Here is a 14,286-nt window from a genome sequence, read left to right as displayed (position 1 = left end):
TTGATCCTTTTTATTCTTTCTCGAGTAAATCAATTTCCTATGTGTTAGACCTCTTGCTCGCTCTAAGGCCCTATTCACATTTTCCTGTGGATAACCGCGACTGGTCAGACGCATACACAATTCATTGGCTTGTGATTCAAACCCCTCATCTGAATTGTTTATGCGGCGCAACCGGACAAACTGACCATAAGGTATGGCCTCCTTCACATGCTGCGGATGAAAACTCTCATACCGCAGCAGTGAATTGGTGGCCGTAGGCTTACGAAAACCTGATAGACATAGGGTACCATTGTGTACTTTCAAATTCACATCTAAAAAGTCTAAATTCTGACCTCCAAAGCAAGATGTAAAGTGCATATTCACATTATTGTTGTTCATGTAATCTACAAATTCATTAAATTGGGATTTACTGCCTGACCACACAATCAATATGTCGTCTATAAATCTCAAAAAAAAAGTTTTATGTGCAAAGCAAACGGATTATTCGGAGAAAAAATAATATCCTTTTCTAAATCTGCCAAAAATAAGTTTGCGAAAGTAGGTGCGACCGGCGTCCCCATCGCCGTCCCAGCCCGCTGACAGTACCACCGGTCAGCGAACTGGAACGAATTATGGGAGAGCACCAGTCGCAACATGTCACACAAAAAATCAATGTAAACTGTGTCATACTGATCAAGGGATTGCAGGTGTCGACGGATAGCCTGCACACCCGCATCCTGTGGGATGCGGGTGTACAGGCTCTCAATGTCGACACTGACCAGGGAAAAATCATCCTGCCAAAAAAAATTATCCAGAATCTCCAACAATTCACTTGTATCTCGTAGGTACGATGGAACTTTTGCTAATAGGGGGCGGAGTACCCAATCCAGGTACTTGGATAATGGTTCCAATACCGATTCCCGTCCAGCTACTATCGGCCGACCCGGAGGTCGGTCGACAGATTTGTGGATTTTGGGTATCCAGTACCAATATGGTTTTTTGGGGTACTCAATCATTAATTTCTCCGCAAACTATTGCTTGAAAATCCCCCGTTCCACACCCTCTCTTAATAGCGTTCTAACTTTATTCTGATAGCTGGCGGTGGGGTCCCCTTTGAGTTGTATATAGGTGTTAGTGTCCCCTAACTGACGGTAAGCTTCCTCTAAGTAGTATTCTTTAGGAATTAACACTACATTTCTTCCCTTGTCCGCCGGCTTCACCACGATGTCCTTGCTTTGTTTCAACCATTTCAATGTGTGCAATTCCTCTCCTGACAGATTCATCTTATCAGTGGGATAAATAAGTGCTTTAACATCTCTAATTACATTTTGAGCAAAGACATCGAGGCTACAACCGGCCGGCAAGGGAGGGTTAAATTTAGATGGAACACCCCCTCTAAACCCACTGTGCGAATATGGTAGAATCAGGAGAGAATGTTATTTAGAATGTGAACTGAACTAAATAAAGAAATGGAATTGTACATACAGGATACAAGAGAAAGGAAGACCAATATGATGATCAAAAGACTATTTTACTATGAAGCAGAGACTGCATGTCTCCTAGCTGGGGGAGAGCTGACCTGGGTGTGGTATAAAACACCTAAGGGTCCTATTCCACGGGCCAAACATGGCCCAATCAACGATGTAAACGAGCGCCGATCTGCTGTTTACTGGGCCTATTCCACAGTTCCGATGATCGTTAAGCGTGGGCTGCAGGCACATCGTTACTGATGTCCTTGCAGCCCTTGCAGCATACATTACCTGGCAGGACTTCTTCTCCGCTCCATCTTCCTCCCTGGGTCCCGCGACACAGCATCAACTCCGATGCAGCCTGACTGAGCTGTCAGACCGCTCAGCCAATCACTGGCTGCGGTGGTCCTGGCCAGTGATTGGCTGAGCGGTCTGACAGCTCAGTCAGGCTGCTCCGGAGCTGCTGATGCTGTGCCGCAGGACCCGGGGAGGAAGACGGAGCAGAGGAGAAGTCCTGCCAGGTAATGTATGCTGCTTCTCAAAACGTCGGTCGCCCGCCATGCACCGCTATTCCACCGTAGCGATGCGCGGTGGGGGACCAATGATTTTAGGTTTGGCCCTAAATAAACGATCAGCCGATGACACGATCATAGGCTGATCGTTCTCTCTATTCCACCGATCGATAATCGGCCAAATCGAGCCGATTATCGCTCCTGTGGAATAAGCCCCTAAGCATGGCTGAATGAGGACTAAGGAGGGGAGGATTGCAAGGAGGCTTACCAGAGACATGGAGAAGGAGTTTTTACATGGATGCAAGCTGGTTAAACTGGATACAGAGCCCTGTCCTTTGAAAAGAATTGTAAAACCTTAAAGGACAATGCCCACAAAAATTTTTTTTAGCTTATTTAACACACATTACAAAGTTATATAACTTTGTAATGTGTGCAAATAAGTGGTCTGGCCCCCTTCCCCCCTTTCCGACCCTCGACCCCCCCGGAAGTAAAAGAAAGTATACATTACCAATTACTGTCATCACCGTCCTCTTCTCCCGGGCGCCATCTTGTGATGATGTCGTCAAAGCCGGGGGTGGGCCAGGTCTTCTTCCTCCTCTGCGTCTTCTGCTGAAGTAAATGGGAGACAAAAAGGCTGCTGGTGTGCTGGAGCGCATCACATGGCTTCCAGCTTGCTCAGCTCTAATTGGCTGAGCTTGCTGGAAGCCATGTGATGCGCTCCAGCCATTGAAAGCCGACGGCGGGCGATTCAAGTGGCGATTGTCACCGGAGGGATGGTAAGTATGGTGTGTGTGTGTGTGTGTTTTTGGTTTTTTTCAGGTCCTGTGGGAGTTGTCCTTTAAAGAGTCAGGCTCCATAGAGCGCCATGGTAAGTCTTAAGGTTTTTTTTCTAACTCAGAGTGCGCTGCAACGTGGTCCTCTCCCTGCTCGTTCTTCCGATCGCTCAGACCAAGACCGATCAACATTTTTGACAAAACTTTTGTCATAGAGACATGTCAAAAGTTTTTTGTAATGCCAGTGACACATTAACAACTGATAACGGGTAAACCCATTATGCCGTCGCTAAAGGGGTAAAGATACCCAGTGGCTCCCAGCTGTCCATGTCGGCTATTTAAAGGGGTTGGCCACTCCTTAAACATAATTATCCTTTCTGACTTATTCAGAAAGGGTTATTGCTTAGCCCTATAGTGCCCTTCAGGCAAGGTCCTCCGGCCGTGTATCTCCATGTGGGCGTCCCCGCTGTGCTCCGCCTCCGTCCCCGGAAGGTAGGCCATGGAGGGGCATGTGATCATTAGTCCGTCCACTGCTACATCCCGGCATCCTCGTCAATCCGCGCCTGCGCAGTCCTCTCCCGTCCCCCTGTGTCCAAGGATCATGGGCCGTCTACTAAAGAGCACAACAGAACGGGTGAGAGGCAGGAGGAGAGAGCACTGTGCGCTCGGCATTCGGCGCCTGCGCAGTGCTCTTATGTCTTGCTGCTCTCCTGTTTTGTTGTGCTCTGTAGTAGACAGCCCATGATCCTTGGACACAGCGGGACGGGAGAACACTGTGCAGGCGCCGAATGCCGAGCGCACAGTGCTCTCTCCTCCTGCCTCTCACCCGTTCTGATGTGCTCTTTAGTAGACGGCCCATGATCCTTGGACACAGGGGGACAGGAGAGGACTGCGCAAGCGCAGATTGACGAGCGCGAGGGGGATGCTGGGATATAGCAGTGGACGGGCTGATGATCACATGCCCCTCCATGGCCTACCTTCCAGGGGACGGAGGCGGAGCGCAGCGGGGACACCCACATGGAGATACACGGCCGGAGGACCTTGTCTGAAGGGCACCATAGAGCTAAGCATTAACCCTTTCTGAATAAGTCAGAAAGGGTAATTATGTTTAAGGAGTGGCCAACCCCTTTAACTATTTAGATGCAGTTATCGCTGTAAAAATTTAATTGGTTGAGCATGACAAAATTTAAATGGCTAAGTCAATGGCAAGCGTCATGGGTGGCGCAGTGGTCTGGATTGGCTCCCCGCTGAAAGATTGCTGGGAGTCAATCTGTTGTTAGTACAGCCCGAGGCCTCTACGAACGCTGTCTAACATTGCCGATTGCTACAGGCTACCTTCAGCAGCATTCGAGTGCAGAATCATGGATCAATACAGTACATTTGTACTGTATTGATCTCTATGATCAATGTATTCCTCTAGAGGGACTCATAAAATGTGTAAAAATAAAATTCAATAGATAAATAAGTCCTTCCCACAATACAATCCACCCCTTTTATTATTCTTATTTTTTTTAGAAGAAAAAAGAAAACAAGCAGGTTTGGTATCACCACATGCCCCCCCCCCCCCATTCCCCACTGTCCACCAACGATAACATCCATTTTTGGCTAAAGAGACAACCAAGAATTTCTTTATACAGGAAAGGGGGGTGACGATATCACTTTAATATAAATGCCCGTAGTGCACCCACCAAGTACTAGTACCCCTAAACACCTAATGCCCCAAGCTTTGCCCCCACTTTGTATTATTGTCCCAAATTGAAAGTCCATGGGCTGGAGGCCTAAAATGGCAACAATACCAGGGAACACTGAAAAGGGTTGTGTTACTGAGTGAAGGCACTGTGTTAGACATTACTACTTCGTCTGTAGTATGTGTGGGGGGGGGGGGTACTGTGCTGAGCATTAACACTTGGTGAGGGGCATGGTTAAGGCATCCTATGAGGATGAATGCCAGAGCAGGTAGCTGTCAGGATAAGTCTACAACATAAATACAAAAGTCCAGGAAACCCCCTCTAAAGGGGTTGTCCAGCGAAAATCTTTTTCTTTCAAATCAACTGGTTTCAGAAAGTTATATAGATGTGTAATTTACTTCTATTTAAAATCTTACGTCTTCCAGTACTTATCAGCTGCTGTCTTTCCTGCAGGAAGTTGTGTATTCTTTCCAGTCTGACACAGTGCTCTCTGCTGCCACCTCTGGCCATGTCAGGAACTGTCCAGAGCAGCAGCAAATGTCCATAGAGAACCTCTCCTGCTTTGGACAGTTCCTGACATGGACAGAGGTGGCAGCAGAGAGCACTGTGTCAGACTGGAAAGAATACACTACTTCCTGCAGGGCATACAGCAGCTGATAAGTATTGGATTAATTGATTATTTTATTTTAATAGAAGTAAATTTCAAATCTATATAACTTTCTGAAACCAGTTGATTTGAAAAGACAACGCTTGATAAACCCTTTAACAAGCAGTCTATAATTCTTGACTATGTAAATACATAGTTACTGATGTACTAATGTTCTATGAGTACCTTTTTGAGTCCAGTTTGCAGGAGGCGTCAGACATCAGCCAATGGATAATCTGCTGTTTTACATACATTAGCATATCTTATTCCTGGAGGATTTAATAGTGAGCGTTGACTCTTCATGTACAGATCATCTGGGTTACACTCTTCATCATGTCCTGGTTTATCTTTCTCAGCTTCATAGCTTATTTGTCATGTAAGACCTTTAGGTTTTATTGTTATTAATTCAATTATATAGAACTATGTTTCATTGTGATCACTGTGTTTTATTGTTTTAGATTCTGTGGCTCAGCTTTCTGTAATTCAGGATGCTGCAATGTCGGTGTCCATTGGGAGTAGTATCCTCCTGACCTGCAGACTAAGTGAAGGCTCGGTTGGTGGGGGTAACTATCCTTCCTGGTACAAACAGATACCTGGAAGCGTACCGCAGGCTATAGTGCGGAGCTATGGTACTGGAAATCAGAACTATATGTCTATATCAGAGCGATTCACTGGATCCATATCAGGAGGATCAGCAGTATTAACTATCACCAGGGTTGAGGCTGCAGATGAAGGAGACTTTTCTTGTGTCCTTTGGGCAAATAATGCACCCACAGTACTGAAAACCAGAATACAGCTGATACAATAACAACAGCTATCTCTCTGTGTTAGATCATGCATACTGTACCTTTTGAGCAATCATGTGTGGATATAAACTTACAGCAGGTTGTGTGACTCACATATTAGTGCATATTAAGTATAGACATTTTTAACAAAGCATTTTTTTGGGGGGGGGGGAGGGCTGAGCTGAAAGGCAGCACTACAACTACTGATTTTTTTTTGTGTAACACATCCTTTTTTATGCCCTTTTTTTACATCCTTAAAGGGGTACTCCAGCTGGGACCCCTTTCCTGCAATATCCTTGGATATCCGGGGAGGTGCACCACTAAGTTCAATTGCATTAGGGCAAAATAACTCGTATCAGGTTCATACGGCTTGATATGGTTCAAGTGTGTTCTGAGTTTTCCCCACTAGGTGTCACTACTGTGTTTCTTCTACGTTTTATTTTGTGCACAGCTGAAGGAAGCAAATTGGTTAATTGTTGTATGTCGTTGTTGTATGTTCCTTTTCCCTCCTGTCACAGTTGCAGGCTGTTTTTCCCTCTTTTTTGCCATATCCTTCTTTCTCTCTTACATCATGCAACCCCACCAATCACTGAGAGGTTTAGTTGCCCCCAAAAGGAGTTTAGTTCCTGGTGGGAGGAGTTAGTCAGTTGGTCAGGAGTTGAAGAGAGAGCAACACACAAGACACGGTTCCTGCTGCAGTCAAGTCAGAGCCTGGCTCCAGCCAGGACCTTTGCTAGGGACAACGAGACTTAAGTTTTCCTTCTTTAAGCAAGCTACCTCACGTATGCATTGCTAATCACCTCAGAAGGAAAAGACGTCCTCTGAGGATCACCTTGTCCACAGTACAGGTCAGTGACCTGTTTCGAGTTAGGCACTGACCCCAGTGGAATAAAGTGCAGTTAGCCTACGTATTCCACTGCGTAATGCACAGCTATCCTGGGAGGGTTTGGGAAGTCTTCTTCACCCAGCACAGGGCTTGGGACCTCATACTACCCTGTCAGGACAGGTACCTCGATGGGTGTCCGGCATTCGGCACTCAGTAAACGTGAGTATAAGTATCTTCTTTTCTCTTCAACTACTCTCAGCTACGCTATCCCAGCAGATTACATTGCTGCATTGGACAGGGCCCTCAAGATGCTCCTCTACTTTACTCTTCTCTGTTTCACAGACTACCACTTCTTTCCTCTCCTACCTGCTCCTGAAATTATTGAAGCTATATTTTTTGTGTTTTTCACTAAGGCACTAAGTAAACGGACGTTATTCTGTTTAAGTCACTGGACTCTGTCTATCATTATGCACCACCACACCAGCGTACACTTGGGCTATCCAAACTTACGGAAACGGGGTCTAACAATGCCACTCCAGGCTACTGTGACAAGTGCCCAAGTAACTCTACACCAACCTAGCAGCCACAACACCACTAAGCTAACCCCGACAAGGCATTACTATCATCCCCCGTGGTTACCGCACATTTACCTCCCCAGCTCCAGTGCTGACACCAGTATTCCACTGTTTTGGTCCCCTGGTGTCCGGCCACTTTCTGGTTTTGAGATGGGACATGGCAGATATTCAATGGCAGAGGTGGGACACTGAGTGTGCTTGCCATGTCCCATCTCAAGACCAAGAAGCGGTCAGACAACAGGGGACCACAGTGATGGAATGCAGGTAGCAGCGCTAGAGCCAGTGAGGTACGTGTATGTTATTGGTTTTGCCCACCCTCTCCCTGGGCATTGCCGAAAAAGGGCCTCGGACAGAGTACCCCTTTAAAGAGTATGTACCATCAGGTGCATCCTCTTTATTCTGAGCCACTGATAGATCGGTGCTGTTACGGGGAAGCCGGTGCAGCGGTCCGTTTTTCGAACCGCAGCCCGGTTCCCATGTACAGCGCCGTTCTGTGCACGGGTTATGGGCCAGTGCTGAAGCACAGGAGGCGGGCCAGCCCACCCCCAGTAGGAGGGAATTCCTTCCCCTCTATGACGCGGCTCCATTGATTCTAAGGGAACCGCGTCATAGAAGGGAGGGAATTCCCTCCCACTGGGGGCAGCCCAGCCCGCCTCCTGTGCTTTAGCACCGGCCCGGTAACTGTGCATAGAATGGCGCCGTACACGGGAACCGGGCCGCGGTTCCAAAAAACGGACGTGATGGTACATCCGCTTTAAAGAAAAATTGTTGAATCCTGTAATCATTAAATCAAAGAAATTGCAATGGGAAAACAAAAAAAAAACTGATGTACAAAATGTGTGAACAAAACTGCATAAAAAAGCATTAACCACAAAGAACCCCCTAAAAATTATATATTTTACCCCCCACAAAATATAAAAAAGCATTTGTGTACACTCTAAACATCTTGGAGAACTAACCACAGATTTGTGGATGGAGGCTGCCCAAATCCATCTGTATCTTCATGTAATCCCAGACAGATCATGATGTTGAGACCAGAGCTCTGTGGGGGCCATATCATTACCTCCAGGGCCTCTAGTTCTTCTTAAAGAAGCAGTGCACTTTTTTCTTTATTTCCTCCCCTGCTGCAGGCTGATATGTGCACTTACCAATGATGATTGGTTGCGACCAGTGCGGCTTCATTTCAGTGGTACAGCGCAGTTCAGGTCCCGCTGATGCCAACGTAGCTGCGGGCCACTCGGCGTCCGGACGTCAAACTCTTCAATACATCTCTATGAGAGAGTTTTCATAGAGATGCATTGGAGACCCTAACTTCTGGTCTTCAAAATTAATGGGTAAAGAAGAGTGGTCAGAAAAGCTGTAATGTCACCGCCAGCGGGACCCAAACGGAGCAATACTACTGGAATGAAGCCATAGCACTGGAAACCGATTGTGAATGGTAAGTGTACCAGTGAGTGAAAAGTTTTTATTTCAGAAACAGAAGGGAAAATTACATATCTGAATGCCCCAGCAAGTCATGGATGGGGGGGGGGGGGGGGTATCTCTTAGACATGGTGGCCATGTTTGTCTTGCAATATTTCTCTTTATTGGTCCCCATGGCTGCTTTGCCACCACTATTCATATATCCCAATAACCTGGAAGAAAAAAAGCTCTGGAAACAGTAAGGATGCTGCCAGATACTTCCTAGTTGGATTTTGACATATCACTTGTTATTTCCCTGTCCGTATTTACCTGCTAAACCTGTTGTTGGAGACCTATTTTATGACTAACCAGTCTTGCTGTATATTCCCCTAGGTACCTTCTCTTTTCCTTGTCATATGTTGCCTGTCATTCGCGTGTTTTATCTAATTTTGATATATATATAAATTTTTTTATAAAATTTGAAAGCGAAAAAAAATAAATCAAGCCCTCACACAGATCAAAAGATTGAAAAATAAAAAAGAGCTTAGAATATAGTGACACAAAACTATTTTTTTAAGTACATACATTTGTATCACCGCAACCATACTGACCTGCAGGATAAAGTTGCAATTATAAACCTACATGTAGACTTACACTTAGTCTAGTTCTACTTTGTAGCTTTACTTTATAAATACAGTGATTATGAGTAGATTAAAAAACTACAATCATTTTAAAGGGAACCTCTCACTATGAAAATGCTCCCTAAGCTATCAGCATCATGGTATAGAGCAGAAGGAGCTGAGCGGATAGATATATATCTTTATGGGAAAAGATTCAGTATAATTTGTAATTTATTCCATTATAAAGAGTCCAGTGACACCGCCCACTGGACTCCTTTTCATAGAATGAGCAGGGATTTTAATCAACATGTTAGAAGTTATACTGAATCTTTTCCCACACATTTTTATATCAATCTGCTCAGCTCCTCCTGCTCTATAACATGATGGTGATAGATTAGATAGCACTGTCTTAGTGACAGGTTCCCTTTAAGCCCAGATTGACTAAAAAACTAAAGTCATTCCTATCAGTATGTATAATATCATTTGCATAGTAACGTCCTCTCCTCTTGCTGGGCTCATAAAAGAAGAAGGCAGTCACTGTGTAGCTGTCTAACCTGCACAGATATGTCCTACACCATGTCCTGGGCCTTCCGCCTCCTCGCTCTAATTCTGTATTCTGCATGTAAGATCCACATCCAGCACAGAGAGATTACAGAAGACATTTGGCTTCTCTGATGTAACCTATTTCTTTTTTTATTTCAGATGCATTGGCTCAGTTTACTGTGACTCAGGATGCGTCCGTGTCAGCATCATCTGGAGACAGTATCAGACTCACCTGTAGTCAAAGTGGGGGTTCAGTAACTGGGGGTAACTACCCATCTTGGTACTACCAGACACCTGGAAGTCGCCCTAAACTTGTAGTTTATAGTAGTAGTAGCAACCAAAATAACAGGCCATCGGGAATATCAGATCGATTCAGTGGATCCATATCTGGGGGCGCAGCCGTCCTGTCTATCAGCAGGGTCCAGTCTGAGGATGAAGGAGATTACCACTGCCTGCTCTATGCTGGTAGTGGTATACACACAGTACTAGGTGTTAATAATGAACATGTACAAATACCTGATGCATGTCCCATATCAAACACTAGAGGCAACGGTGCATTAACTGTATCATTGTCATTACAGACATAAGCTGGTTTTAGACTTGTTCACTTTTTTTTTTTTAAATATCTTTTAATTAATGTCACTCAAGCATAACATATAAGTATAAGATACAATGGAATAATGAGATGACAACGAAACTTCCACCACAATGCACAATATATGGTGTAATATGGGAGCGCAACTAGATAGGGCTGGGGCCCTTTGATTGGGCCCCCCAACCCTCCCATCTCACTGTAGGTAATCCTCCTGTCTGTTAGCCCTCTGCCTAGTAGATATGATAGGTATCTTCCCTTGTATCCCCCATGGTTAGCATCTCCCCCAGTGCCCTGATAGGCATCTCCCCAGGTATCCCCCCGTAGATAGTGTCCCCCAAGATAAGCATCTCCCCTAGTATCCTACCCACCACCCCAGTACATAGTGTCCCATGGTAGGCATCTTCCTTTGTAATAGGATGACAGCTCAGGAGGCCCAGTGTATTGCAGGGATGAGAGCCTCAAAACACAGGACTAGCCTGATATCCCTCCGAGAAGGGCTCCTGTAGGGAAATCACCAAAACCACCATATTAAGTGGCTCCATAAGTCAATGTAATGACAAGGAAAAAACCAAGCACAGGTATCCATCCACAGACAGCTGTTTCGGGTGTGTTGCCCCTTTTGTTATGGCTCTACTAGGCATTGCTTCCACCTAGCCAGAATGCTGCTCCACACTGATGAGGGACAACACTCCGAAACAGCTGTCTCTGGATAGATACCGGGCATTGGTTTTTCCCTTGTCATTACATTGACTCAAAGGGCCACTTAATCTGGTGGTTTTGTTGGTCTCCCTACAGGAGCCAACCTTGGCTGGGTCCTTCCCGGAGGGATATCTGGCTAGTCCTGGGTTTTGAGAGTCTTATATGAGGCTCCACAAGCTTATTTTTTGCATATAAAGATAGTTGATGACATTGACAGATGCTTTCCTGATACATACAGATGGAGTCAAAAGTCTCAGGCCACCTTTTATTTTAGAAACGAAAAGGAAAATGGCATATATGAATATCCCAGCAAATAATGGGTGTGGGGGCCTATCTTTTAGGCTATGCCCAGAACATGGCCGCCAATATGTCTACTAATATCTCTCTTCATTGGTCCCCATGGCCGCTGTGCCACTCCTATTCATGGATCCCAATAACCAGGAAGAAAATAAAGAAGAAAAAAATGTGCAAACACAAAAGTAGAGTTTAAAGCCACCAGATGGGACAATATAATTCTGATCCTCAACATCTCCTTCTTTGACAATTAACAATCATAAATCAATAAATTTTGATGATTAACATGATGGAGGTAGATTAGATAGCACTGTCTTGGTGACAGGTTCCCTTTAAGCCCAGACAAGAAACTAAAGTCATTCCTATCAGTGTGTATTATATCATTTGCATAGTAACGTCCTCTCCACTTTCTGGGCTCATAAAAGAAGAAGGCATCGCTGTGTAGCTGTCTAACCTGCACAGATATGTCCTACACCATGTCCTGGGCCTTCCGCCTCCTCGCTCTAATTCTGTATTCTGCATGTAAGATCCACATTCAGCACAGAGAGATTACAGAAGACATTTGGCTTCTCTGATGTAACTTTCATCTTTTTTATTTCAGATGCATTGGCCCAGTTTACTGTGACTCAGGATGCGTCCGTGTCAGCGTCATCTGGAGACAGTATCAGACTCACCTGTAGTCGAAGTGGGGGTTCAGTAACTGGGGATAACTACCCATCTTGGTTCTACCAGACACCTGGAAGTCGCCCTAAACTTATAGTTTATAGAACTAGCACTAGGCCATCGGGAATATCAGATCGATTCAGTGGATCCATATCTGGGGGCGCAGCCGTCCTGTCTATCAGCAGGGTCCAGTCTGAGGATGAAGGAGATTACCACTGCCTGCTCTATGCTGGTAGTGGTATACACACAGTACTAGGTGTTAATAATGAACATGTACAAATACCTGATGCATGTCCCATATCAAACACTAGAGGCAGCAGTGCATTAACTGTATCATTGTCATTACAGACATAATTGATGTTATTTAAGCATAACACATCAGATACAATGGAATAATGCAGGGTATCAGATGACAAAGAAACTTCCACCAAAGTGCACAATATATGGTGTAATATGAGGAGATGGTTATTGTATATCCACTAATTTGAAATGGTTAATTAGTCTCAAAAGTTACAAGAGTCCAGGTGAAAGCTGAGCTGTGATCAGGGGTGTAACTAGATAGGCTGGGCCCCATAGCAAACCTTTCATTGGACCCCCATCTCACTATAGGTAATCCCCCTGTTTGTAAGCCCACTGCCTAGTAGATATATATTAGGCATCTCCCCTGGTATCCCCCATGGTAAGCATCTCCCCCATTTACCCCGTGGTAGGCCTCTCTCTTAGTGATCCCCATGGTAGGCATCTCCCCTAGTGTCCCCCTGTAGATAGTGTGCCCGAAAATAGGCATCTTCAGTAGTATCCTTATCCCCCCCCCCAGTACATAGTGTCCCCAATGGTAGTATGATGACAGCTCAGGAGGCCCAGTGTATTGCAGGGATGGGCCCTTAGTTGTGGTGGTGGGCCCCATAGCAGCTATTTTGGCTGCTATGGTGGTAGTTACGCCACTGGGCTGTGATTTTTTGCTGCGGGCAGTTTACACCAGTTCATATTTTACACGCATGATAAATCTGGACTACAGTGCGAGACGGATGGCCTATCAGGAGAACGGAGCACCAAGCCAGTTGGAGCTGGTGCTGCTGTTCGGAGTATTTATAACTCATTGATTTTTGACCTCACCTTTGTCTGACAATCTGGACCTAATGTTGACCTCCTTACCCAGTCAGTCTGATATCAATTACCCTAACATACAGAACGTATAAATATGGTGTTATCACAAATCGTACTGGTTTTATCATGTTTCTGCTTGAAATCTCTGTGACAGGAAGTTATATACCTTCTTTTTTTACTGACAAAAAAAAAAAAATATATATACACTATATAATATATATATATATATATATATATATATATATATATATATATATATAGTGGTGCCTTGGATTACGAGTATAATTCGTTCTGGGACCGCGCTTGTAATCCAAACCCACTCTTAATCCGAAGCAAATTTTCCCATAAAACACTGATATGAAGACAATTGGTTCCACGCCCCAAAAATAAATATTGATTATTCTGAATAACATGTAAAACAAATGAAACAAACATTTAGAAACAGCTGAATATGTGATATTATAAGTTACTGTAGAGTATAGCAATCAGCATGTGGAGTATAATGTATAGTAACTGTATAAACCTGATAACACAGCAGCAGTTTGTAGATACAGGATGGAACTGCAGATCCCCATAATACAGTAGCGTAGTACAACATGCTAAAATAGAGAAGCAGGGCTGCTGTCAGAGGTCTGTGTGGTCACATGAGAGCAATGGAGAAGGGGTGTGTGTTCAGCATGGGCCATTTAGGATTGACAGAGACTGCAGGGAGCAGGAAGGAATGAGCAGGACAGATGTGGGCACATACATGCAGCACTCTCCAGGAGAGAGAGGTTACAGCTATGGAGAGATTACCTCCACAGTCCTGTCCCCTGATGTAAGCCCCAGCCTGAAGTGGATCTGCTATGATTTGGAAGGTGATGGAGAATTCCTGGGTCAGAGTACAGGGCTGTAGACCCTGCTATGCAGGCCATGCCCCTCCCCTACTCACGCTCCCACCCAGCACAGGGAGCTCTTAAACCAAAGCAATGCTCTTAAACCAAGTCACAATTTTGAAAAACTGTGAGCTCTTAAACCAAACGCTCTTAAACCAAGTTATATATATATATGTTGAGTAAAGCCTTGCTTGAAAAACTGTTTCCCCACTTCTAACCCATACAGTTACGGCCCA

At 44.9% G+C, this 14,286-nt stretch overlaps 1 protein-coding gene and 1 gene segment (V, D, J or C); both read left to right on the top strand.

Moving 5' to 3' along the window:
* The window catches only part of LOC138785315 (immunoglobulin lambda-1 light chain-like), a 152,497-nt gene that overhangs the window by 43,042 nt on the left and 95,169 nt on the right, over positions 1-14,286 (top strand). The gene's annotated exons all lie outside the window — the stretch shown is intronic.
* LOC138785310 (immunoglobulin lambda-1 light chain-like) overlaps positions 11,846-14,286 on the top strand; it is a 91,199-nt gene continuing 88,758 nt past the window's right edge. Inside the window, 2 exon segments of the V gene segment in view lie at positions 11,846-11,927; positions 12,007-12,310. Of these exon segments, the coding sequence occupies positions 11,870-11,927; positions 12,007-12,310 (362 nt within the window).

The sequence above is a fragment of the Dendropsophus ebraccatus genome, chromosome 3, assembly GCF_027789765.1.
Source record: "Dendropsophus ebraccatus isolate aDenEbr1 chromosome 3, aDenEbr1.pat, whole genome shotgun sequence".
Taxonomy (NCBI): domain Eukaryota; kingdom Metazoa; phylum Chordata; class Amphibia; order Anura; family Hylidae; genus Dendropsophus; species Dendropsophus ebraccatus.
This window is presented reverse-complemented; position numbering and strand designations above follow the sequence as displayed.